Source organism: Falco punctatus (genome assembly GCF_963210335.1).
Source record: "Falco punctatus genome assembly, contig: scaffold_29, whole genome shotgun sequence".
NCBI classification, from domain to species: Eukaryota; Metazoa; Chordata; class Aves; order Falconiformes; family Falconidae; genus Falco; species Falco punctatus.
This window is the reverse complement of record NW_027660164.1, coordinates 1909335-1931357: the sequence shown is the minus strand read 5'-3', so window position 1 is coordinate 1931357 and position 22023 is coordinate 1909335. Positions and strand designations below refer to the sequence as shown.

The 22023-nt window shown below is 53.1% G+C and overlaps 2 protein-coding genes across 2 annotated transcripts in view; one reads left to right on the top strand and one right to left on the bottom strand.

The window, feature by feature from the left end:
• The window catches only part of LOC308057729 (heat shock factor protein 5-like), a 310493-nt gene that overhangs the window by 74169 nt on the left and 214301 nt on the right, over window positions 1-22023 (top strand). The gene's annotated exons all lie outside the window — the stretch shown is intronic.
• Window positions 1-22023, bottom strand: part of LOC308057718 (hydrocephalus-inducing protein homolog) — a gene marked incomplete at its 5' end in the record, with an annotated part of 71427 nt that overhangs the window by 18929 nt on the left and 30475 nt on the right. Inside the window, 9 exons of the mRNA XM_080411771.1 lie at window positions 8091-8243; window positions 11539-11703; window positions 12187-12322; window positions 13574-13674; window positions 14484-14719; window positions 16677-16744; window positions 17001-17224; window positions 19281-19399; window positions 20911-21010. Coding sequence (XP_080267897.1) covers window positions 8091-8243; window positions 11539-11703; window positions 12187-12322; window positions 13574-13674; window positions 14484-14719; window positions 16677-16744; window positions 17001-17224; window positions 19281-19399; window positions 20911-21010 — 1302 coding nt within the window. The remainder of the gene's footprint in view (window positions 1-8090; window positions 8244-11538; window positions 11704-12186; window positions 12323-13573; window positions 13675-14483; window positions 14720-16676; window positions 16745-17000; window positions 17225-19280; window positions 19400-20910; window positions 21011-22023) is intronic.

Sequence of the window (22023 nt, the reverse complement as noted above, 5' to 3'; positions counted from 1 at the left end):
GAAACAGCACCCGTGCAGGAGCTCATACAACCTCTATTTTACCCTCCCATAACAGACTCACTTTGTTAACCCAGCTCTGTCTGACCCAAGGGATGCTCACCCTCAGGAGAATGCTATTGTCCCTCCAGCCTCCCTCTTGGAGGGCACACCCAGGGAAGCCACTTGATATCTCCTGGCTTCCCGACAACGGCGGCCGGCTCTGCCGTAAAGGCTCCAGGCCAGAGGAAGCCAGGACTGCTCCAGTCCCCCCGCAGCAGCCACACGGCTGGGGGATACTGCTGAGACCCCAAAGAATAACTTTGCAAAAGTGGTTGATAAAACCCCAAAGTCTTCTTTCCCAAGAGTCAGGCTTCTCAACAGCCCCTCAAGGGCTGCAGCCCTCTGTTCCCACGGATCATCACCTGCAGTGAGGTGCCCCAGGGCCCTCTGCTTTGGCAAAGTCAGCTCTAAGTGTTTATAGCAGGGCAGTGAAACAAGAAGCAGAAAGAAAACCACAAGACATGTGCCCTGTGGGCACGGCCTGGGCTTCCCAAGCACGCTTTTCCTCTGGTTCCTCACGGGCCTCCCTCTACGGATGGGGCAACAGAGGTGCTGGACCCCTCCAGCCCACCTAAAGCCACATTCACAAGGAGCAAGCTCGCAGAAGAGAAATGCACGCAGTGCTCCCGGGCCAGCAGGAAATGCACTGGGATGCAGACACGTGGCTTTCAAGTGTCCGTCACAGCATCAGTGCTACATGCATCACAGTTCAGCGCTGTGTTTGGGATGGCAGGCACCACTCATCCAAAACTCTACAGTACTGTCGAGAAGAGGGTTACTTTCCTTTTCTTTTTCTTTTTTTTTTCCCTTTAAATAGAAAACAACGGTGTGCTCAGAGGCCTGACATGATAAAAGCAAGTGCTCGATCCAGGTGAAGTTAGCTCGAGTTTCCGTCCGTCAGGCTGGCAGCTCTGAGCTCTAACAGGACACCAGCCAGCCCAAGGGAGAAGAGCAGCAGAAAACCAAGCAGCACTTTGAAGTCACAGAAACATTTAAAATAACACCCCAAAATGACCTCTGCTGACAAGGTGAAGGCTAGCTGGAGGCCAGGGAAGCGATAACTTGCTGAGCATTCAGGGTCCCAGCAGCAAGCGTAGGTGCTCCAGCTACGCTAACTCCTTAGGCTGGCTGTGCCCTCCATGTAGAGCAGGTCAGGGCTGCATGCCTGCATCCCATAACAGAGCGTGCCAAAGGCATCAAAACGATTCCGGGCACCAGCAACATTTATACACTCAGCTCCATTTCATTTGTCCTCTAGGGCTTCAAAAAAAGAGTCTTGAAAAAAATTTTTAAAAAAGCAAGATGAGACTGGGATGGAGGCAGGTGGCTGCCACGGGGTAAACACTGGGGCCTCACTGACCACGGAGGATTCCCACCAACCCTCCCCTGTGGTCCCTGCAGCTGGTCGCTGGCCTCGGAGGCATCGGCTGCGCTGCCGCCAGCCAAGGGCTACCCAGCCAGCTCATTCACACCGAGCCAGTGGGCGTTAGGTTTTCGCTGACGTTAATGTACAACTTCTCCTCTGATTCACGCTGACACGGGGTAGCTTGCTTGAAAAGGAGACCCGATACCGCTGCTCCAGAGGTGAATCTGCAAGTCTGCTATCTGACAAAGCTCATTTATCACAGCTTGGCAACAAGCCGGGCAGGAAATTGTACCCAAGGAACTATTACTGAGGAATAATGACAGGCTGTCTCGATGGAGCCAGACTCGCAGTGTCCCGGGGTGACCCAGCGCAGACCCACCGTGCCCTGCCAGGCCAACAGCCCACTCCGGAGGAGCACGATTTGCATCGCATCCTCATCCTTTCCGTTAGCATCTGGTGTGGGTCCCAGGGGCAGCACAGTGCACCACTGAACAGGAGACCTGCCAGGACCAAAAGGCTCTGCCGGACCAGCTCCGCTCAGGTTTTTAGGTCAGCTTCTGCCTACACCGGTCCAGGCTGTGTCCCAGAGACAAGAAATCCCTTGGGAACACGCTAAAAGCATCCATCCCCCTGCTCTGAAGGCCAAAATCTAACTTCTGACAAGATCCCTGCTCCTCGCTTAGGCTTGAATGCTCCAGAACACGATGCAATAGCTGCACGTGCTGGGCAGACAAAGACAGCGGCTATTTCTGTCCCTGCAGGAGCTTGTACCACTGGACGCCAGAGTCAGAGCGCCAGGCAAGGGCTGGCATCAACCGCTTCGAGAAGCTCAGCGCTGAGATCGTTAGCTTCTCCTGGGACAGATTTCATTGGGAATAAGAGCTGCCAACGTTTGCTTCTAGCGGGCATCAGCGCGCATCAGAGATGGACGGCTGGATGGCTGCCCCAAGGGATGGCTGAGGAGCCACCACGCTGCCCTCTGCAAGTTACTTTGAGCCCGTTAAGTGAAGTCATCTGGTCATTCCGGCCTTGCACGAGTGAAAGAAGCAGCAGAACTCAACATGAAAAATGCAGCTGTACTTTACCAAGCCATAGCTCTGGCGAGAGAGTGCTCACACCTCGTCAGGCGGATCCACCGACCCCGGTGGGGGTCACGCACGAAGGGGAAATAACCCCCCGCCACATCAGCTGCGCACGGAGCCTTGTCCCAGGGGCTTTAGCTGTCCTAAGGGGCGGGAGCCTGTGCTCTTCATAGCAGAGTGACTCCTCACCCGCACAAACGGCCAGTGGCAGAAAGAGCCCAGAAGCACCCTAAGGCCCACAGGGTGGGGATCAGAGCACAAGGCTGGCCGGATGCTCCCACCAGCCACCAGCCTCCTCCTGGCACCTCGGCACCAGCATCTCCTCGGCAAAATCAGGGGGACCGCTTTGGTTGAGCCTCTGCCCCAGAGCACCAGCAAGGAGATGCTTTGTGAAATCGAGGCAGAGCCTCTAAAGCCAGTGAAAAAAAAAAAAAAAAAAAAAGAAGAAAAAAAAAAGAATTAAAGTGTGGCACTCACTGCCACCAACAACGGAGCCCAATTTGTCACACTTGCTTCAGCTAACAGCAGCTGCTGAGTGAGCCAACGAAGCTTGTCTCCATTTGTGTCCCCTGGCCATTGCTCAGCCCTCCAGGTCCCATCTGCCCTCCCCGCTGGGCTGGGGAGACCAGTGCCACCACTCTGCACATTGGGGCTCTCCAGCCAGGACACGGACACGGCTTGGCCAGCTGCTGCCAAGCACAGGATTGAACAACCAAAATCCTCCTGCTTTTCCCTCGGGAAGAGAGCTCAGCTGAGTCACTCTGGCCTGTAGCAGCGTAACTGCTTTGAAGACTTCTACCCTTCTTGAACCCTGTTGGCCAGCAGGTGCAGCACAACGTGACAAGTTCCCTTTTCCTAGATGAGCAGAGTAACAATTTCTTCCATTACTGAAACACAGCAATTTTGAAAGACCATGAACCCATAGAAGATACCGGATGCCATAAAATCCAAACTCTTCCCTAAGGCCAGGTTTCAGGCACCTTTTCCAAGGTCTCCTCCAAACCTTTGCTCGCCCTTTTAAGGCCCACGTGCCCTGGACCTAAGCCTGAGTGACACTGGGAGGGACACAGCCTTCTACCTTCCTTGGCTTTTGGTACAACCTCTCACCAGCATGAGATTGGACGCTCCTGGCCACGAGCCATGTTCACGACTGATGCTGTGTGTTTCCAGGCCCTGTCAGCTACAACAAAGGGCTCCGGCAAAACCAAACTGGGTGGAAATGCACAAACTGGTACTGCTGGATAAGCAAAACACAGCCTTTAAACCCAAACCAAGGGTTTCATTCTAAAGGTGAGCTTTTGGAGCACCATGAGGCTCTGGTGGGACAGCTCAGGAAAGAGTTAAGCCTATCCATCTTCAAAACTTCTGCTCACCTTGGAAGAGGCCACATATGCAGGGCTAGTGCTGCCCGTACCCTGGAAAGTTAATTTAACCCTGATTTCTAAACAGCACTGCAGATATCATGAGAAGGGCGCAGCACTGTCTGCCTCTGTCTCACTATGAGCAAACACTGACAGGCTGGCTAATTATTCAGCTGCTTTGGGGGCGGGGGGAGTGATTTACAGTAGATTTGAAAACCACCCTCTTGCTGATTGAAGTCTGCTCCGACTTCAGCGAGAGTAGCAGGGGAGAACTGCAGACAATGCTGATGTGCTCTTCAAAGCCTTCACTGCCCGCAACCTGCACCATTTGCTCAGAGAGCAACAGAATCGCCCGTCAGCCAGACCCAGAAACAGAGTCACTAAAGCAGCACCGGCACCGTTTGGAAGTTTATCTCCGTGTTTTGCGGTCTTTCCATATGGCCATTGCATTAATAAAAGCAATGTCATCAAAAGCTTGAGGGAATAAGCAATGAAATTAGTAAATGAAACAAATCCTGCACTACAGGGGAGCAGAGAGTATGGGAACTGTGTGTTCTGCCCTTGCTTACACCGCACCTGACCAACAGCCTTTATATGCTGCCTGAAAAATCCATGGAGTTATCCACAGCGAATACCAGTGACAAGATAACCAGGTACAGCTTTTTTTTAAAAAAAAACAAAACCAACCAACCAAATCTTGGTCTAAGTTGAATGTGGCAGCAGCTCATCCCTGGGAACGCAGAAGGGGATCTGCACTGAGCCACCAGGCACCCTCCTGAAGACAACCCAGCTGGCTGTACAAGCACTGCCGGAAACCAGGCAGCAGTGAGCTTCACCTGGAGCACAGGGCTCTGGATCAGGGAGCTCAGGGCTCAGGCTGAAGGAGACAGGACCCCGCATTACGACTGTCATGAGACGAGGAAACCCCAAGGAAGGTTTTCTGTCTCCTCCTTGTTACAAGGCACTGGGAAACCATTTGCCACCCTGCGGTAGCACATAACAGACCCAGCACGGGGGTTACGCAGGCAGAAGAAAGCTGCCACTGATAAAGAAAAATTACACCCTAGGCCTGTCTTTTCTTTCCTGATCACAGAGACGTGATACGCAGCTGCCTTCTGTGATGCCAAGAGATGACAACCTTAGCAGTCACACAAAAGATCCCTGAGAAGACAGCATGACAAAGAACAAGTAGGAAATGATCTAAGAACGATGCTTTTTCCTTTCTGCAGGGAGAGCAAACACTTCCATCAATCCATAACAAGCCTTTGGCACTTGTCAATACGGCAAAAATCGGACACTTCAGAAGGCAGGAAAAGAAAATGACAGCGGAGCAAGGAGGAGAAACAGCCACTTTTGTCAGCAGGTTACATCAACCCCCAGCTAAGCTGCAACAGCTCCTTCATGTTGACCCATTGCTTCAGTCATTTTTACCCAAGACAGACACAAATCCCCCCCTCGCTGGATCCAGAGGATTCCCTAACAGGCTGGGCTGCCTGGCAGCTGGGAAAGCAATCTGACAGGGAAAAGCACACCCGACAGACACAGGATTCACTGGGTGAGCACAGGACGACACGCTGGTCCCAAGGGTCGCAGATCTGCAGACACCCTGGCAAGCAGGGATAAGCCAACCGAGGACGCAGGTATGCAGTCCCTACACCCCTCTTCCCACCCAAAAAGCCCCATCTCAACACACAGATTTGGCGGGTTTTTATTTATTTTCTTCTGGTGGCAGAGATGCTCCCTGCTGCTCCCTGCAACTGAGAACAGAACAGACACAACTCACCCAGCAGAGAGGAGAGGGGTACAGGGAAGCTGGTGCCTGAGGGGAACTGCAAGTAATTCCTGAAGTCACTATCCCAAAGTGAAGTTCACCACAAATCATCCTGGCTTGCTCAGGTAATGATCTTGTCTCCCCCAAAGCGAGCAGCAAGCTTGCCTTAACAGGAAGAGCAATTTTCACTCGACGGTTAAGAGTGCCATCGAGGTGGCAGCACGGCCAGCTGCATTACAGCATTTTCCTTTTCTGTTTCAAACAAGACACCAGCCTTTCGTTTGCCCTGTTGCTGCCCCTTCAATTAACCTCATTCAGTTTGTCAAGCTGCTGGTCAGTGCGCATAACATTCCCGATGCAACGCTCCTGTGAAAATTTCAGCCAATAACTCGCTCTTTCAAGTGGAGACCATGACCTCTGAGCCTCACAGCCACCGTTTGCAGATTGGCCAACAAATGGGAGACAGGGAAATCACGGCTCACCACCCTGCAGCAACCTCCAAGCAGGAATCAGAGCAGCGGCTTTGGCGCTTTACAGGACACAAGGCTTGGGTTCAGGGACACGGGGGAATGAAGGATGCCCGTGTCACCCATCAGCTGGGCTAAGGCACAGCCCAGCCTGCTCCGCTCTCAGATGGACACGTGTGCGTCACCCTGACACCCGACTGCATCTTGGGCTTTATCTCCACAATTATTCAGTCCCCTCTGCTTCCCATCAAGGAGCTGCCAGGCAGCGTAAGGCAGCCAAGGGCAAAACTTCAACTGGGGCAGCAAAAGAGCAGCAGAGCAGGCAGCTGCTGAGGGCCAGGGCGCAGCTCGGGCACATCTCGCCCACGCCCGCGCTGCTCCCATCAGGCAGCCTCAGCAGCACCGTGCCCACACTCTGGCTGAAGAGCCCTTGGTGAAGCGGCTGACGGAGCAGGTTCCCAGGACCTGCCTCCTGGCACGTCTCCATGAGAGCAGCAGCTGCCCTGAAAAGCAGAGATGCTCACCATGGGGGAACTCGGCCCCGTGGAGTCAGCAGGGGGGATCACCACACACACACAGAGTAACAGAGCGGCTGGGGCTGGCGAGACCTCTGGAGACCATCTGGTCCAAGCCACTGCTCAAGCAGAGCCCGTCTTTATTGCAGGGAAAGAAACCGTCCCTGAGCCGCCTCGTATTACTGCCCTAGTGATCGATCAGCCCCAGGATTGGCAGGGATGGCGGTGAAGCACGACAGGCTTTATTGCCCAGTCCCATGGGTTAGGGCCCTGAGGCAACGGAGGGGCAGATGTACCCTGCAAGCCCCCCGGCGACACCGCGAGCTGCCCGGGGAGGAGGGAAGGCATTGCACCGGGGCAGCAGGACCCCAACAGCTCTGCGGGTCACTGCCTGCGACAGGCATGCAAACCCATCATTTCAACACCAGTACCAGCCATCCCTGGTGGCTTGCTCTCGCCACAGATGGCAAGCGGGTTTTCATGGTGGATTCAAAGAAAGCTGCCCTGGGAATCCCTCCCCCACTTGGAGGTTACCTTTGTCCCCCAAACAGCTGGAAAAGCCGCAAGGAGGAAATTCGCCCCCCTCCTCCTTGGCCCAGGAGGCTGAGCCTGGCCTCTCGCACGCTGCCTGATGCTTTACCCGCAGACCCAGCCAAGCCCACAGAGCCAGGCCTGGGTGAACCAGCTCCACAAATCCCACCCACCTAGCGTGGAGCAGAACAAACCTCCCCCCAACCCTGTTTTTAAGCCCCTCACAGATCCCACCTCCAGTGAGCGGCACATCCCACCCAGCCTCCGCACGGAGCCCTCCCTGGCTGCACCAGCCCTGCCCCCCCTGCCAGGGCAGCGACCCAACCTCCTCCTGCCACCTGCCACGCAGCTTGTCAGCTGCGGCCTCCATCAGTTCAACGGCCTTTCCCTGCGGCTGGCCCCCGGAGATGCTCTGCAACGCGACGGAGCCCACAGACTCTGTAGCTACACAACCCTTACCGTTCTGTGTTTGTGCAACACCACAGCTGGTTGGGCCCCCAGCAGGTGTGAAACTCACCTCACCACAAGCAGGCCGAGGACAAACTTCACACCCCAGACTCTGTCACAAACAGCAGTCTGACACAAAGCAAATGCAGACCTAATGGGGAAAGTGTCGGGAAATCCATGCCCTTCCAGGAGCAAAGGGCCACAGGGGCCTCTTGATCTCTGAGCTCCAAAGACACGACTCTCCGTTAAATACCCTCCAGAAAACAAAGGGAAAACCTGTAAAGATGATCCAGACTCATTTCTGCACAAACGTCTATGCAAGCTGTCTACTTTACTGAGGGCTGCCCCAGCTAAAACTGCCCCCAGAGCCAGGCTCCTCTCGCTGCATTGGGACGGAATATCTTGCTTTCTCTCCGAGACAGCAATATGGAAACGTTGCATGTAAAAATCAAGCCACAGGCTGCTACAGACCAGTCAATTTTCATTGGGAAACAGCCCCACAGATACTTACCATCTCTACACAGAAGGATGCAGGGATGACAGCCTGATTGGAGAGGTGGAGACTTTTGGACGCATCTTGCAGAACTTCAATACTGCCAAAATTTATCACCCTCGGATGCACGTAGACAACTGGTCCTTCTCCAACGCTCACTAAAGAGACATTCTGCTCCAGGAAGCAGGTAGGAAAGAAAAAAAAAAAGCAGGGGAAGTTAAAAAATACAAGACAGCTCTAAGGGTCCTCCTCGACGAGGCGATAAGTACGGCTGTTGGAAGTTTTCAGTGTTGCAAGGCTGAAACAGAAGGCCCGGGGCAAGTGCAGGCTCGGGAGCGATCCCATCTGAAAGCCACAAGCTCCCGTTCTCAGGGGACAGAGACACCCTGGGTCCCACGCTTTCCTTTCCAGACCTCCTCCACAGTTAGCTCTCCTTTCTCTGCCTTGTGCCTGCTCCCGCTCCTTCTGCCGCTCAGCCTTGCCCCAAACCTCCCTGATCGCTGCTGCTGCACAGCGACACTTGGACAGTTACTTCTTTGACATTCCCAAAAATACACCTCTGAAAACCAGCACAAGCCAGAAGCGAAGCAGGCTCTTCAGAGCAGAGATCGTGCAAGTTATGGCCTCTGATGTGTGCCTAGGTGTATTGCCGGTATGACGTGAATAACAGGCATTATTTATTCATTACATCATTCAAGCGGTGTTTTTTCTCTCGACAGTCAGACTCAAAAAGCTTTCTCCTTGCAGAACTGGCACAGACTACTGGAGGAGGAACACAGATCCCTTTGCTAAACCACCTTCCCACATCATTAAAAACAATGAGAATTTGTCCAGTCTTGCTGTGGATTTCACTGGTTCCAAACACCTCAACACTTCAACAGGATCTGAATGCATAAAACTCCCAATGCTGACCAGACGCTGTATGATTCACTGGAGGGCACAGAGTACGATTTAACCGAAAAAGAAACCAGCCTCCACCGTGTACAACCTTTAATGATGTCTGGCTCAAGGAAGTGGTATTGACAGCTGTCAGAATCACCAGCCCAACTCAGCCAGAAGCAGCAGCAGCATCCAGAAATGCTCATCCCTTGACAGGGCACTGCTGCGTGCAACTAAGCACCAAAAAAAATCACCTACCAAGGCTGGGGCCTCAAAAATAAGGAACTGAAGCCATGCACGATGATGCATGTCTGGGCGATGCTGCCCAAAGCTCCCAGGAAGGAGGAGCTGCAGGGAAGAGCTGCGCCTCGCCAGCCAGCTCAGCTTCCTGGTGACAGCGGGACAGCAGCAGCAAAGGTAGGGCAGAGCCCTTTGGGGATGAGCAGAACAACATCTGGAGGATGCCCAGGTGAGCTGGCTTCTGTCAGACTGTGCACTAACACCACGCATCCTCACCACCAAGGAGAGGACTTCAAAAACCCCAACCCCTTTGTCTACAGGGTTCTTAAAAGGGACAAGAAAAATGCCATGCAACAGCGTTACAGGCAACATGGCACAGGGAAAGGAAGGCAGCAAGAAGAGATGGCAGCTCTGCCATCGGCAGTATTGCCACAGCTACAGACACAGCCACCAGCCACCCCCCCACGCCCCCCCCAGCACCGCTGGCTTTGTCAACAGGTAGGTCATGTCACATTTGATCACTTAGGAACGAAGAGCATCTGACCCTGGCGGACAGCTGTGCTCGAGTGCCCGCTTATTCTGACAGCGGCCAGCTGCCAAACCCCCTGCCCGCGGCACACGAGGCTGCCTTGCCACCAGTAACGCCAGGGCTGGGATTTACCAGCTCCTTCATGCAGATGATACACACCAGACTGGAGCTGGCACGTGGTCACCTGCAAACAAAATACCTGACAACAGAGCTGTGGAGGGACTCTGCACAACCTGGATGAAAGATCTGTACCACGTTCCGCCTGAAACGGTGGTAAAGACCAGGCATCGAGACTGGGCACCCCAGCCTAAGGCAAGAACGAGCTTTGAAGTTCTATTGGAACACGCTGCAGCGATTCCCAAGGTCAGACTTGCAGCCGTATGGGTAGGATCTGCCACCAGCGCAGGACATGTAACAAGACAGCCAGCTCTTCTGCCAGCCCAGAAAGCTTTGGGTGCGTCAGCTACCAGGGAACTACTGGAACTGCACTGCAACCAGAAGACAGACCTATAGAAAATGCAGCGCATCTAGTCCTTTCTTTAGGGACAGCTATGATTCTCCAGCTGAAATGCTCGTCCTTTGGGCAAAACATCGACACGTTCATGTCCAAATAGAAAAGATTACGGTAAGGTCAACTTTCAATTTATAAATTGTTAGCCCAAGGGTAAAAGCTTTTCAAGGGACCTGCAGCTCAAAAACCAGGTGACAGTTAAACAACTGGCTATTCCAGTGGGGAGAAACCCTCCTCTTCCAGGGAAGCATGCCTTCTATCTGCGAGCAACTGTTTTGTCAAACGTGAGACTTCCCTGCAAAGCCTGCATTGCCTGGCCTTGCTGTTGACTGGTTTACATGCACATCCCCAGCAGCCTGGGGTGAGATGATCAGTAGCATCCAGGGGATTTGGCATCATCGTTTCAGTTCATTTTATAAAAAGTTTATATCCCTGCATTTGCTTTCAAAATGCCAGCCTTCCTTTCCATTACAGAAAGCTTCAGGTTCTCAGGAATCCTCTGATATCCCCTTCCATGCTCAGAGAGAGGACAAGACATTTTAAAACAGCTGCTTCAAAAGTTAATCTCCTTTTAAATTCAAAAGGTTTTTAAATTAAATTATTAACTAAATTTGTTCTCTGTTTCAGCCAGTGGAAGCCAGGACACCACATACAGCATTCTCTTGCCTACGCTTTGTTGCTGCTGTACATGCCTGAATGCCAATGTCTTGTAGGAGGCTTTAGTCCAGGAATGCTTCACCTCACCCCTTTCCAAGTTTGGTAGGGAAAAAAAAACAACAAAAACAGTCTGTGCTCCAGATGCAAGCAGCGTGGAGTCTCATGCATCTTTGGCTGGGGCTTTTGGCAAAGAGATACGATGGATATTTCTCAGGCAGGATGGACCTGACTTTCATGAAAGATTAAATCCAGCTTTACAGAATTCATCATTTCAGCACGGCCTCCTACACCGCCCTTGCTTTAGCGGCATGCAGCAATGTCCCCGTGTGCTCCTGAACAAAAGTTCTAATGAAGCAGCAGTTGCTGCTCATCTAATAATGCAGGAGAGCGAGAGACCCAGGAATTGTTCTGGGTTTCAGGCTGGGCTTGTTATCCCGCCTCACACGCCCATAATTAAACACATCTCAGACACCTAAGAGGACACCACCCTTCTCTAGGTATTAGCTGTTACTTATGCCACGAACCCCTTCTTTCCTTGTCCACACCAGCCACATATGATGACCTTCTCCCTTTCCCTGGCAGAACCCCTGTACACTTTATGCCCCACCAAGATGAGTCACACAAAGGCACGCATCTCGCCTAGCACTCACCAGCGGGGATCTTTCATTCCCAAACACTGAGACACTAGCAATAGTGTCCTGCCTTCCTATCGCCTGGGCTTCCAGCGTAAACGGGATCTCCACCGAGCTGTGAGGCTGGATAATCCCACACGGCACAGGGCTGGAGTACCACACAGCAGCATCCTCCTTGTGCTCCTGTAAGGGACAGAATCAAAGACAACAATTGTCAGAATGTGACAGAACCTCAGAGTCTGAGGAAACTTCAAGCTCCTTAACATCTACCACAGCAGCAATTCACCCACATTTTTAAAAATCCCTAGGAGAAAGCAGAAAAGCGCAACACAAGGTGCAAGATTTATATGGGGCTAAGTAGCATCCTCACAGGGTCCAAAAGCTGCTGCACCCACAAACACCCACTCCGGTGCTGGTGGCCTCCTTGCAGCCGCTTTTCACAGCCTTCAAAGTTCTCCTGCATGAAAGCACCCCAAAGACTAGAACCAAAACTGCTTCCTAAAGAGTTCAAACCGCTCCTGAAGTTCATATTCAGGTAGCCTCCCGTTCTCTGCAAAACTTTAGGTTTGAACACTAAACAGCAAGGTCTTCTCCAAACCCCCTTTTTTTCCTAATAAACCCCTCGATAACGACGTTGGAGGGCAGGAGGCGAACGCAATGCCAAACCTGAGGAAGGACTGCATAGCAGCCTGGAAGATCGCTGTTGTTCACAAGGGTCAGTGTCCGCTCGTAAGGGAATTTCAGAAAGCACCGTCCGAACCTCAGAACAGGGCTGAGCACGTGCAGCGGAGGAACCACACACCTGGGTGAAGAGATGACCAAAGGGAATTAGAGACACTGAGAGAATGTAGAAGTTGTTTACTCCCCAAACAACATGAAATAGACACAAGGCATTTGTCTCTGCCAGACAGACATGTCCTACCTCTACAGCAATCACTCACCTCTAACTTCTTTTTTCTCAACAGCCTCTTGTAAAGGAGGGGCAGACCCCGAGACTCCCGCGGCAGAGGCTGCCCAGTGCCCTGCCCCAGTGCTCTCTCATCAAGCTCTGCCCCTCCTTTGCCCCAGGAGGCCGGCAAGGACCCTCCCACAGTCCCAGCAAGGCACGAGCTCTGCGGGAGCCTTCCCGCTGAGGATCAGCGCTCCCCAAAGCTCAAGGAAAACAAGACTCCAGCATCTCAGTAAAAGCAACTCCCTCCTCTCCCGTACCGCTCTCGCCCTGCCTGAAACCTCAGCCGCTTGCCCCCGCGATGGAGGGCACCAGACCCGCTTGCCTCTCGCACTGGGTGACCAGCCTCTCCCAGCTCCTGCAGCTGCCTGGGTCCTCCACCCACCAGCCCACACACTGACTCTTCCCATTCCCACTCGTTTTACAAAATTGCAGCCCAGGCACCGCCTGGCTGACCGCCTGGGAGAGGGAACAGCGCCAGCGAACTGCGTCCCTCTTGTCATTAAACTGGCACCCGCTGCGGCGCAACGCCATTGAGCGTGGCTGCAGCAAGAGCAGCTTTTGGCTTAAGTCTGGGAATGTTCATGCTCAAGAGAACCAGAGAAAGCTGAGCTCACCTGCCACACCAAGGACGAGTTTCCCCTTTAGTTTCCCCCCACCAGTCCTGCCATAAGCCCCTTTCCCATTTGCACACGCCTTCATTAACTGAGCCAGACCCCAGCTTTCAGCAGGCTGCTCGCTGCCTTCCAAACAAATGCTGCATTTTGGGCCAACCCAGCACAAGCCCACCGCTTGCAGGGAGAAGTGGGGGCAGCCCTTTGCAGACTCGTTACTCCTCAAGTCCCAGACGACAGGCCAACAAGGAATATAAGCACTGTTGCCTTCAAAACAGAACAAGAAAGGCACGGCCCTGAGCACTGAGCACAGGTGCTTCTCAACACGGCCGCTGGCAAAGCACGGCTGTGCTCACAGCGAGCTGGGCAGAACCAGCTCATGAAGCACCATTTCTCCTTTGGGGCGGCAGCCAGCACACCACACGCCAGGCAGCGTGCTGGGCCTGGCTACGCGGGGAAAGGTGGCCAGCTGCAAGGAAAGCGCCGGTACCTGGCTGTGAGAGGCAGCGCCAACACCTCCTGGCCAACACCATCCACGTCCAGCACCAGCGCCAGCTCGTATTGCCTCACCGTGTTGGAACACAGGGTGACCTGGTAGAGGAGAAGAGCAGCGTCAAATACTTCAGCACTCCCAGAAGCCATCAGCCACGCACGCGTGGTGTCCTGCACTTCTCCTTCCACGCTAAGGAAAGGGAGCGTTTTGCCTTGGTTCTGCTGCTGCTCCACGTGTGGACCACTGCCTTTCCCAGGAACAAAACTCTGCTGACAAACCCCACCTGTGAAATACACCTTGCACACCAGGGCACGTGTAAGCTAAATCAAAGCACAACTCATGAGCACTACTCACCACCGTATTAAGGGACCAATTTTTCATCGCAACTACAATAGTGGGAACCCAGGGGAGATCTGTTGACTTTCCCAGAATGAGTTCAGCTTTACAGTGGGAAGCTGAGGGCAAAACGTGGCCCAGCAAAAGCTGTGCAGTTTGTTCATGGCTGCTGGAGCTTTCTCAGCCCCCGCTGCAGTGAATGCAACTCATCCTGCTCAACAGGAGAGGAAAAATAAGACCGGGAAGAAAAGCAAACTGCTTTATGCAATGGCATCTCTCTTTTCAACAGCCACCTTCCGTCCTCACCCTTCCTCGGCCCCCTTCAAATCAAACAAATCGCTCTAAGCAGCTCAGAAACACACGCACGGCTTCTGTGCTTGACCACACGATACGTGATCCTTGGCTTACGACTCTGGAAACAAAACGCTGCTCCATCCCAGAGTCCCTCAGCTAACAAAAGCCCATCTCTTACTTGGTTATGCCCAAAGCCAGCAGCGCTGCAGCCCTCGCGCGCGTCACTGACGCTGCAGCTCCACCTGTTGAAGCACGTATGGCCGGGCTCATCCCATACCTGGATATCCAGGGCTCCTTGGGAGCGGATGATGCCTTTGCAAGGCATTATGGTAAATTCCATTGGCTTGACGTGATGTTGGGCTCCCTTCCTCCAGGACAGGCAAGCGTTGTCTGAAATCTGAGCAAAACTGGTGACGCTGCGCTGTCCCGAGCCATCGCCAGGGATGCGAAGGTTGAAAGTCACGGGCACCAAGGAGGTGTTAGTGAGGCGACACGACAGGGTGTGAGGAAAGCCTGGGAAGGTGAGACAAATATCAGTTAAGTCCCCAGTTACGCTGCGATTCCTGCTGCAACTCTCCTGTTAGGATAAAACCCTGCTTGGAGTTGAGCTCTTGTCAATGTGCACGGCAGGTAACTGAGAAGCTCAGGGAGGAGCGAGTTGTGGCTGAAGTTGCCTTTTCTCTCGACGGCCGAGCTTGCTTCCTTGGGCAATGGGCAGCGGTGCTGGTGCTGAAGAGCACAAGTCTCTCCTTAACTGTGAGGAACCCTCTCACCTGCCCCCAAACCAGCCCCAACTCTTTCTCACTGACGAGCGTGCATCCAGACAGACCATTTATCCTGAAAATTCAGCCTGTAAAATTCCCCATTAACTCCATGAACATTCCCCCGGTTTTCAACATATGAAAGTAGCAGATTTTCCTTACTGTAGCTTCTCTTCAATAACAAGGAAGGACGAAATTGGGCACTACAACATGATGCACAGCACTCTGATGCAGCTTCCCTAGGCAGGATCCTTAAGGCAGCTCCTGTTTCGGGGCAGCCAGACTGAGCACAGCACGACTGAGCACAGGACAACTCAGCCCACCCCACTGCAGGCAAACCTGACGCTTCCTTAGAAACGAGCAGGAACGCGTCTCGCCTTACCTAACAAACGGGGACATCACATCCTCGCTGCCTTTGATTACTGCCCGCAACGCCTGACATCACTTTAGCTCTGACACTTGCTTTCCCTAATGGAAAACCAGTGATACAACCACACTGGGTGGCAGGGGATGTGCTGCAGAGGCAGGACACCAGCCCGCAGCTTGCTCTGGAGCGGACACCAGCTCTGCCAGGAGACACCTCCCATGCCCTGCTTACCAAGCGCTATTTGCATACAGACAGGGAGGAAAACCACCTGCAGGCACAGCAGATGTTTCTCCCGTGCCCATCAGCAGTGAGCATTGCCCACCGCCAGCAATTACTCCGGCCGGGGGGCAGGGGGGGCACAGAAAGGACACGCACAGACTGCACAGCCCCAAATGGGACCGAAGTCGCCAGAGGCAGACAACAGCCAGCAGCACAGTGACAAGAAGCAAAAACACAATAGCTGCCTTCAGCTGAAAAGGCCTTGTTAACGAAATCAGATTAAGTAGGATGAATCTCCTATTACACAACCGTATTCCTGCCCGGTGCGTTTCTTGTGGGTTTATTTATTCAAAAGGAAACACAGCAGTGGCAGAGTGGTGACGCAGGGAGAGGGGGAAGTGGCTCGGGGAAGGTAATGAGCTTACTTAAAAAGCCCACAAACATCATGAAAACACAGAGGCATCCAGGGCGCAGAATGATAACGGCCCTTCAATCAATCCACAATTGATTTCACATTTAAGCTTTAGATCGTCTCAGTAAAAAGCCTTTTGTGAGACTCGAGATGGAGAATCAGAATCTGCATTTCAATGGAGACACTGGGGCTCAGCCACCCGCTCTGTCAGCGCTTCAGCTGGGGAAGGAGAAGGAGCCCACATCTCTGGGGACATCAGTGCCCAACGCAGAGCTACTGCCTGGGCTTATTACTGGGCAGGTGATAATGAGGAGCCCTCACGGCACAAATAACCAGCTCACACTAAAGGTCAAGTGGGGTAAGCATTCGCCCCGAGCAGCCACAGGCTAGCGTGTGGCTCAAACGCCCTTCTCCTTCAGCCCCAACCCCCGGGCCCTTCTGGGACAAGGGCTTTCACCATCATTCTGCCGCCAAGGATTGGCAGGCTGGGGCTGAGCAGGCTCTGAGGGCACCAGAAAAATACTGGCTTGCTATTCCTTTGGCCCTATTTGCTCTCACAACAGCAAAACACCACCTGAGCAAGCGCCAGCCCTGCTTTTAACACCCTGAAGGCTGCTGTGGAGGAACACAAGCGACAGACGCTCTTCGAGTGCTTCATTTCAGTAAGGCACAGACCTCCCGACCTGCGGTCCAAGCCCAGGGCACACTCACCAAAGGAGACATCGCCGAAGTGGAGGGAAGGTACATTGAAATGGAGAGTCGGTCCAATGACACAGCCCCTGTAAGGACAAAGGCAGAGGAGGAACTGGCTTGGTTAAAAAGAACTGCAAAGCATTCAGCTTTTGTTACCACCGGGACAGATAAAAGCTGGTCTCAGCACCACAGTGGGTTTCAAACCAACCCGTCACCCTCGTGCTCGACTAAGACATTAGACAACACTTTTTTCTCTGCTCCATCACCAAATGAGGTAGGTGGGAGACTATTACCCAGAGATGGCTACAGATGTGCCCACCAGGCTCCTAGAACCCTCCTCACCTGACAGTCAAGGTCACAGGCTCAGGGGATCCACCCACACTGAACCGGAATTCTTCTGTGAATGGCCCCAGGATGGTGGAACTGAAGGAGATCCGGAGGATTTGGAGGCCATCTGGTGAAATGATGCCCTCCTGGGGGTGGAAGGAGAAGCAGGAGCCCAGAGCCGTCGCTGGAGGAACCAAGCTGAAGGGGGCATCGATGACTCCTTTGTTAAACAGGATCGCCTGCAGCAGCAAGAAATCAAAATGGAAATACATGAGGAATCTTCCTTCCTTACAGAAGGCTGATTTCTTCTCTAATTAGACATCTATAAAAGACAGAAGATACTGTGTGTTGCTGCTTGGCTGAAGCTAAAGAACACGCAACGGGACAGGTTCTTCCTTTGGGCTTTTGCATGCAGAACAGCGATAACTTCACAGAAACGGAGTCACCCTGGGCTTATTCCACTGACACAGAGCAGTCCACTGGGCCTTGCAGTGCAGAGGACGTGCTCAGCATCACCAAGGCGATGCAGACCTGCCCCAAAGAGCAGCAAAGGGCGGTCGCAGCATTACTAGCGCATCGCCACCTCACTGCTTCTGCTCCAGACAAGCCCAGTCCCGCCAAGGGCAAAACACATTCAGCTCCCATTGCCGCCAACAAGCTCATCTGATGTGGAAAATACCTCGGGACAGCCCTATAACCAGCTTCAGCAGCACTCCCCGGCTCTGCTAGGGTACGTCAGTGAGGCTCATTTTATTCTTTTCTTTCATCTGAGAGTCTCTCTGTCTTTGCTCAACCAGACACGTCAAGAAAGGGTGAGAGTGAGGTGCATGGCAGCTCCACCTAGTCTAAAGAATTTCTCTTTCACAAATATTCACAGCCATCATCTGCTAATTTACCATTATTTACTGTTCCAACAAGCGACGCAATCCTGCGGCGCTTGGTGAGATTCAGCTCTCTTCACGTTCAGCAAGGAGCGCCCACACCTGCCTGTGAGTACCAGCACGCTGCTGGTCACCAGACCTACCCAAAAGCAAAGCTCTACAGTTTCCGATGGCTGCAGGTGACATCCTGCCATTTCTGCGCTCCCAACTACCTGATCTGGAGGTTTTTTCCCTAATTTCTGTCCCCACAAAACCTGTCAGAAAAACTGAGACAGAAGCAGACATACAGCCCTTATTTTCCAGTCTTGCAGCTGCTGTTGAAAACATTCACCTATTCCAACTCTGCACTGGTAACTGGAAAACTGCTCATGTGTTTTACACCTTAGTTACAAATTGCACTTAGGGATCCTATGCTGAGGTTTACCTCCAGTCTGGCTGCTCCATACAGCACCTACAGTATCATCTACTTATTCACATTTTCTCAAGTAATGAAAAAAAAAAAAAATTATATAAATAGACTCCTCCATAAAGTATCAGCATTAAAAATGCATAGAGCGCACAATATTTTGGAAAGAAAACCCCTTAACATGTCCTTCCCTGCCACAGTCAAGCTTTTGAAAGTGTCTGGCACGACGTATTGCCTCATTTTCTACCTCTTTCAGTTGCTGTATTTTTTGGGGGGGTTAGATTTTTGGGGTTTGGGGGGTTTGTTTTTTGGGGTTTTTTTTTGGGTTTTGGGTGGGGGGGGTTTTGTGGTTTTTTTTTTTTTTTTGACAGAAAACTTGCCACCATGGGTGGGGGGAGGGAAAGCTCCTCTGCTTCATTTCCAGAACTGCTCTGCTCTGTTCATAGAGCCAGAGGGGCACCAGGTCTGAAGGGTGGCAGGAGGCTGCTCAGCAGGGACAGCGCTCCCGGTGCCTGCGCGGGCAGCTGTGCGCGGGGAGGCTGGCCGGCTTCCCTCCGGCGCCAGGAACCAGCTGGATGCACTTCACGGAAAGGTGTTTGCAACGGACTCGAGCTGGAACACAACATGTTTGTTCCAGCTGCTTTTTAACCGCCAGGGTACAAAGGTGCAGTGATTCTAGGGCTGAAACAAAAGCCTCTGGATCCCGACCTTTTTGACCCGGTGTTGCTTTCATGTGTCAAGGGCTGGTTTTTCCGCATGAAGCCTCCCAGCTGGTCTCAAAGGGAGGTTGCCAAAAAGCAGCGACTGGGGCTTTGGGAACAACAGACACACCCTTCAGACCCCATCAAAACTATCCAGATTCCGCAAAACCTCCCACATTTCACTCACGTCAAATATTCCGTGCTCACAACTGCCGGCGTTGCCAGAAATCCCACAGGCCCACAAAGCTCACCGCTGCCCCAGGAGCCATCAGGATCCACCCCAACCCCGGAAAACCCCACTGCTCACCTCATAGCTCTGGGCTGATCCAACAAAAACCTTCCCGATGTCCAGCTGGTCAAAGCTGAAGCGCAGCTGGGGCCCTATGCCGCTCCCTTTGATGCGCAGGGGCAGCCTGGTCTCACGGCCTGGGGAGAGATCGCCATGTCAGTACAGAATTCCTTCTGTTCGCCTGGATTTTCCAGGCAGCCTCGGAGCCAGTCCCTGACTCCGGGCTGGGTGGCACCAGCACTAGATGCTCCGCGAGAAGATACAGGACCCCTCTCTTCCCTCAGGAGATATACTTTGGGGCTGGCTTCTCATTTCTAACCGAGTCCTTGGGCTGCTTTATAACTTAGCAATCACTTTGCACCCTGAAGAAGATATGCTGCGCATAAAAGACGATTTCGGAATTCCTTCCCATGCACTTAGACAAGCTTTGAAAGCCGTTCAGCGAAGGCACAAAGCTCACAAAACAGAACCAAAGATAAAAACCTGCTGTCTGTATCGCTGCCATCAGAGACGACCGCACAGGAGCTGAGAAGGAAGAGCCCAAGCACGGCCCAGCAGCCGGCTGACAGCCGCACCCCAGCAGCCTGCGGAACCCTGCGCAGTTACCGTATCAATAAAAAGCTGTTTCCTGGCCTTTGCATCCGCCAGCTTGGAGCAGTAAGGAAGGGATCAAAGCAGCTGGGTCAGTGATCTCAGCACCCTCCAGAATGGGAGCCTGGCTGCTGGGGACCACGGGCCTCGCACCTCCTTCCTCTTAGATGGGGAAAATCATTTCCCTGGATGGAAACCTGACAGGGACCTCCCGCTCTTGAAAACCACCTCAAGCAGCACCACACAGACGGAGAGGAAGGACAAGGTAACCTGAACCACGGAGCTTGCTGCAAGCATTCCCTGCCCCGTGCCAGCACAGCAAAGCCATCACCTCTGTAAGGGCAAAGGCAGCGTAACTGGGTGGGTCAGTGATAACCGCTGCCAGCAAAAGACGTGACAGCACTTCTGTCAGCCAGGAGGAGCATAAAGCTTGTCTAGCAGACTGCTCGCCCCGTGCTTCCTGGGCAGGGAGCTCACCCTGCTGAGGGCAGCGAGCCCTGTACAACACTACGCAGATGCAGCACGGACTTCGAGCCACGAGGTGACCGGTCCCACGCAGGGAGAGCGGCACACGCCTGGTACTTTCACAGACACCCTGCGCTCAGCGGGGCTCAGCCACCTACGGTCTGGCAGCGCCTGGAGAGCGGGAGGTGACCCAGGGGCAGGGAGCACGTTTCACTCAGCTCCTACCGCCTCAGGAGCCTGGCAGTGCATCCATGGATCCAAGGCTCATCTTGCAGGTCTACAGGGGCTTAGTGCTCGTCCACCAAAGCTCTTCTGCGGCGCAGCTCTCTGGCCTTTACAAACACCTTGCAGCAGAGCACATGCCTGCTAGGAAAGCTTATCCCCTCGCTGCTTTGGCTGCTCTAGAGCCATCAGTGGTCAGAGCCAGGCATCCCAAGCCCTGGCTCTGCACAGACCAGCTGGAAGCCACAGGGACAGCAGGAAGGTGCCGGCGCTGCCCTTCCTAGCAAGTCCACGGGGACCAAGTGGGCTGGAAGAGTATTTGTGCCCTGCCTTTGCGGTGGGTGGCAGGAGGAGGAGAAAGGAGCCGTACCTGAGATGTCGCAGTAGACTGTTTGTTGATAGACTCGGGCTTCTCGGGGTTTGAAGATCACCTTAACTTCAATTGAAGAATTTGGCCAGACATCTCCCTCCTAAAACAGAAGCAGACAACAAACCATTTATCCTCAAACACTACATTTCTTGTTTGCAACCACAGCCCTGTAAGCCTTTATTTAGAACATCAATGAAGAGCAAGAAGCAAACAGCACTTATCCAGGTTTGTAAGACTTTGGAAGCAGCTGCAAAAAATGTCAGTCCCTTACCTTTACTAGCACCTGGTAAAGGCTTTTTTTTTTCCTTAATTAGGGTTCTAATAACGGAACCCAACTGGCTGGCTTCAGCAAATCAAGCATTTCTTCAGAAGTACCAGCTGATCTAAGCACAAGGCACCTTTTTCCTCCAACCCTTCCCTTGCATCGCTGTCTCCCTATGGCCATGGGAATGTTTTACCCAGATCAGAAGAGAGTCAGCAAGTCAAAGGGATTTTTCCACTCTTCGTTACAAACGTGCTGCCTCTTATACCCTCAACCTGTACGTGCATGTAACTCTTTAATGGATTCTGGTGAGTCAGGGCACTCGGCACCAAGTAGAACAAGCCCTCCTGCCTGGGGAGCAGTGAAGACCAGGTTCCTCCTGCCCTGTGCCGCCAGCACTGAGCCAGCTTGCAGGCTCCTCCAGCTGATGGATGACCTGAGAAGGGAGCTGAGAGTCACATGCAGCCCGGTTCTCTCTGCAAGGTGCGTACATCCCTGTTTCCCTGAACACAGGCTCAAACAAGAAGAGATGGCATTTGCTTACAGCTCCACACCTACTGCAACCAGCAAGCTCTTTTCCTTGCCAGGCTCTTGCTCCGGGATTTAAGTCCGGCCCATGGTACCAGTGTGTGCGCAACCGCTGCTTCCTCAGGGTCTTCATTCTCTCCCCCTCTCTCAGAGTCCTGGCACTGGTGCTCAGTCCCAGGGAGCCTCGTCATGTGTTTTCAGAGACATCCCTGGCTTCTAAAGGCTCTTGCTTCTTGCGACCGGTTTCAACAAAGGCACCACTGACATTCCCCTCAGTCCCCAGCACTACAAATGCTTCCTCATCCATTTGTTGGCATAAATAT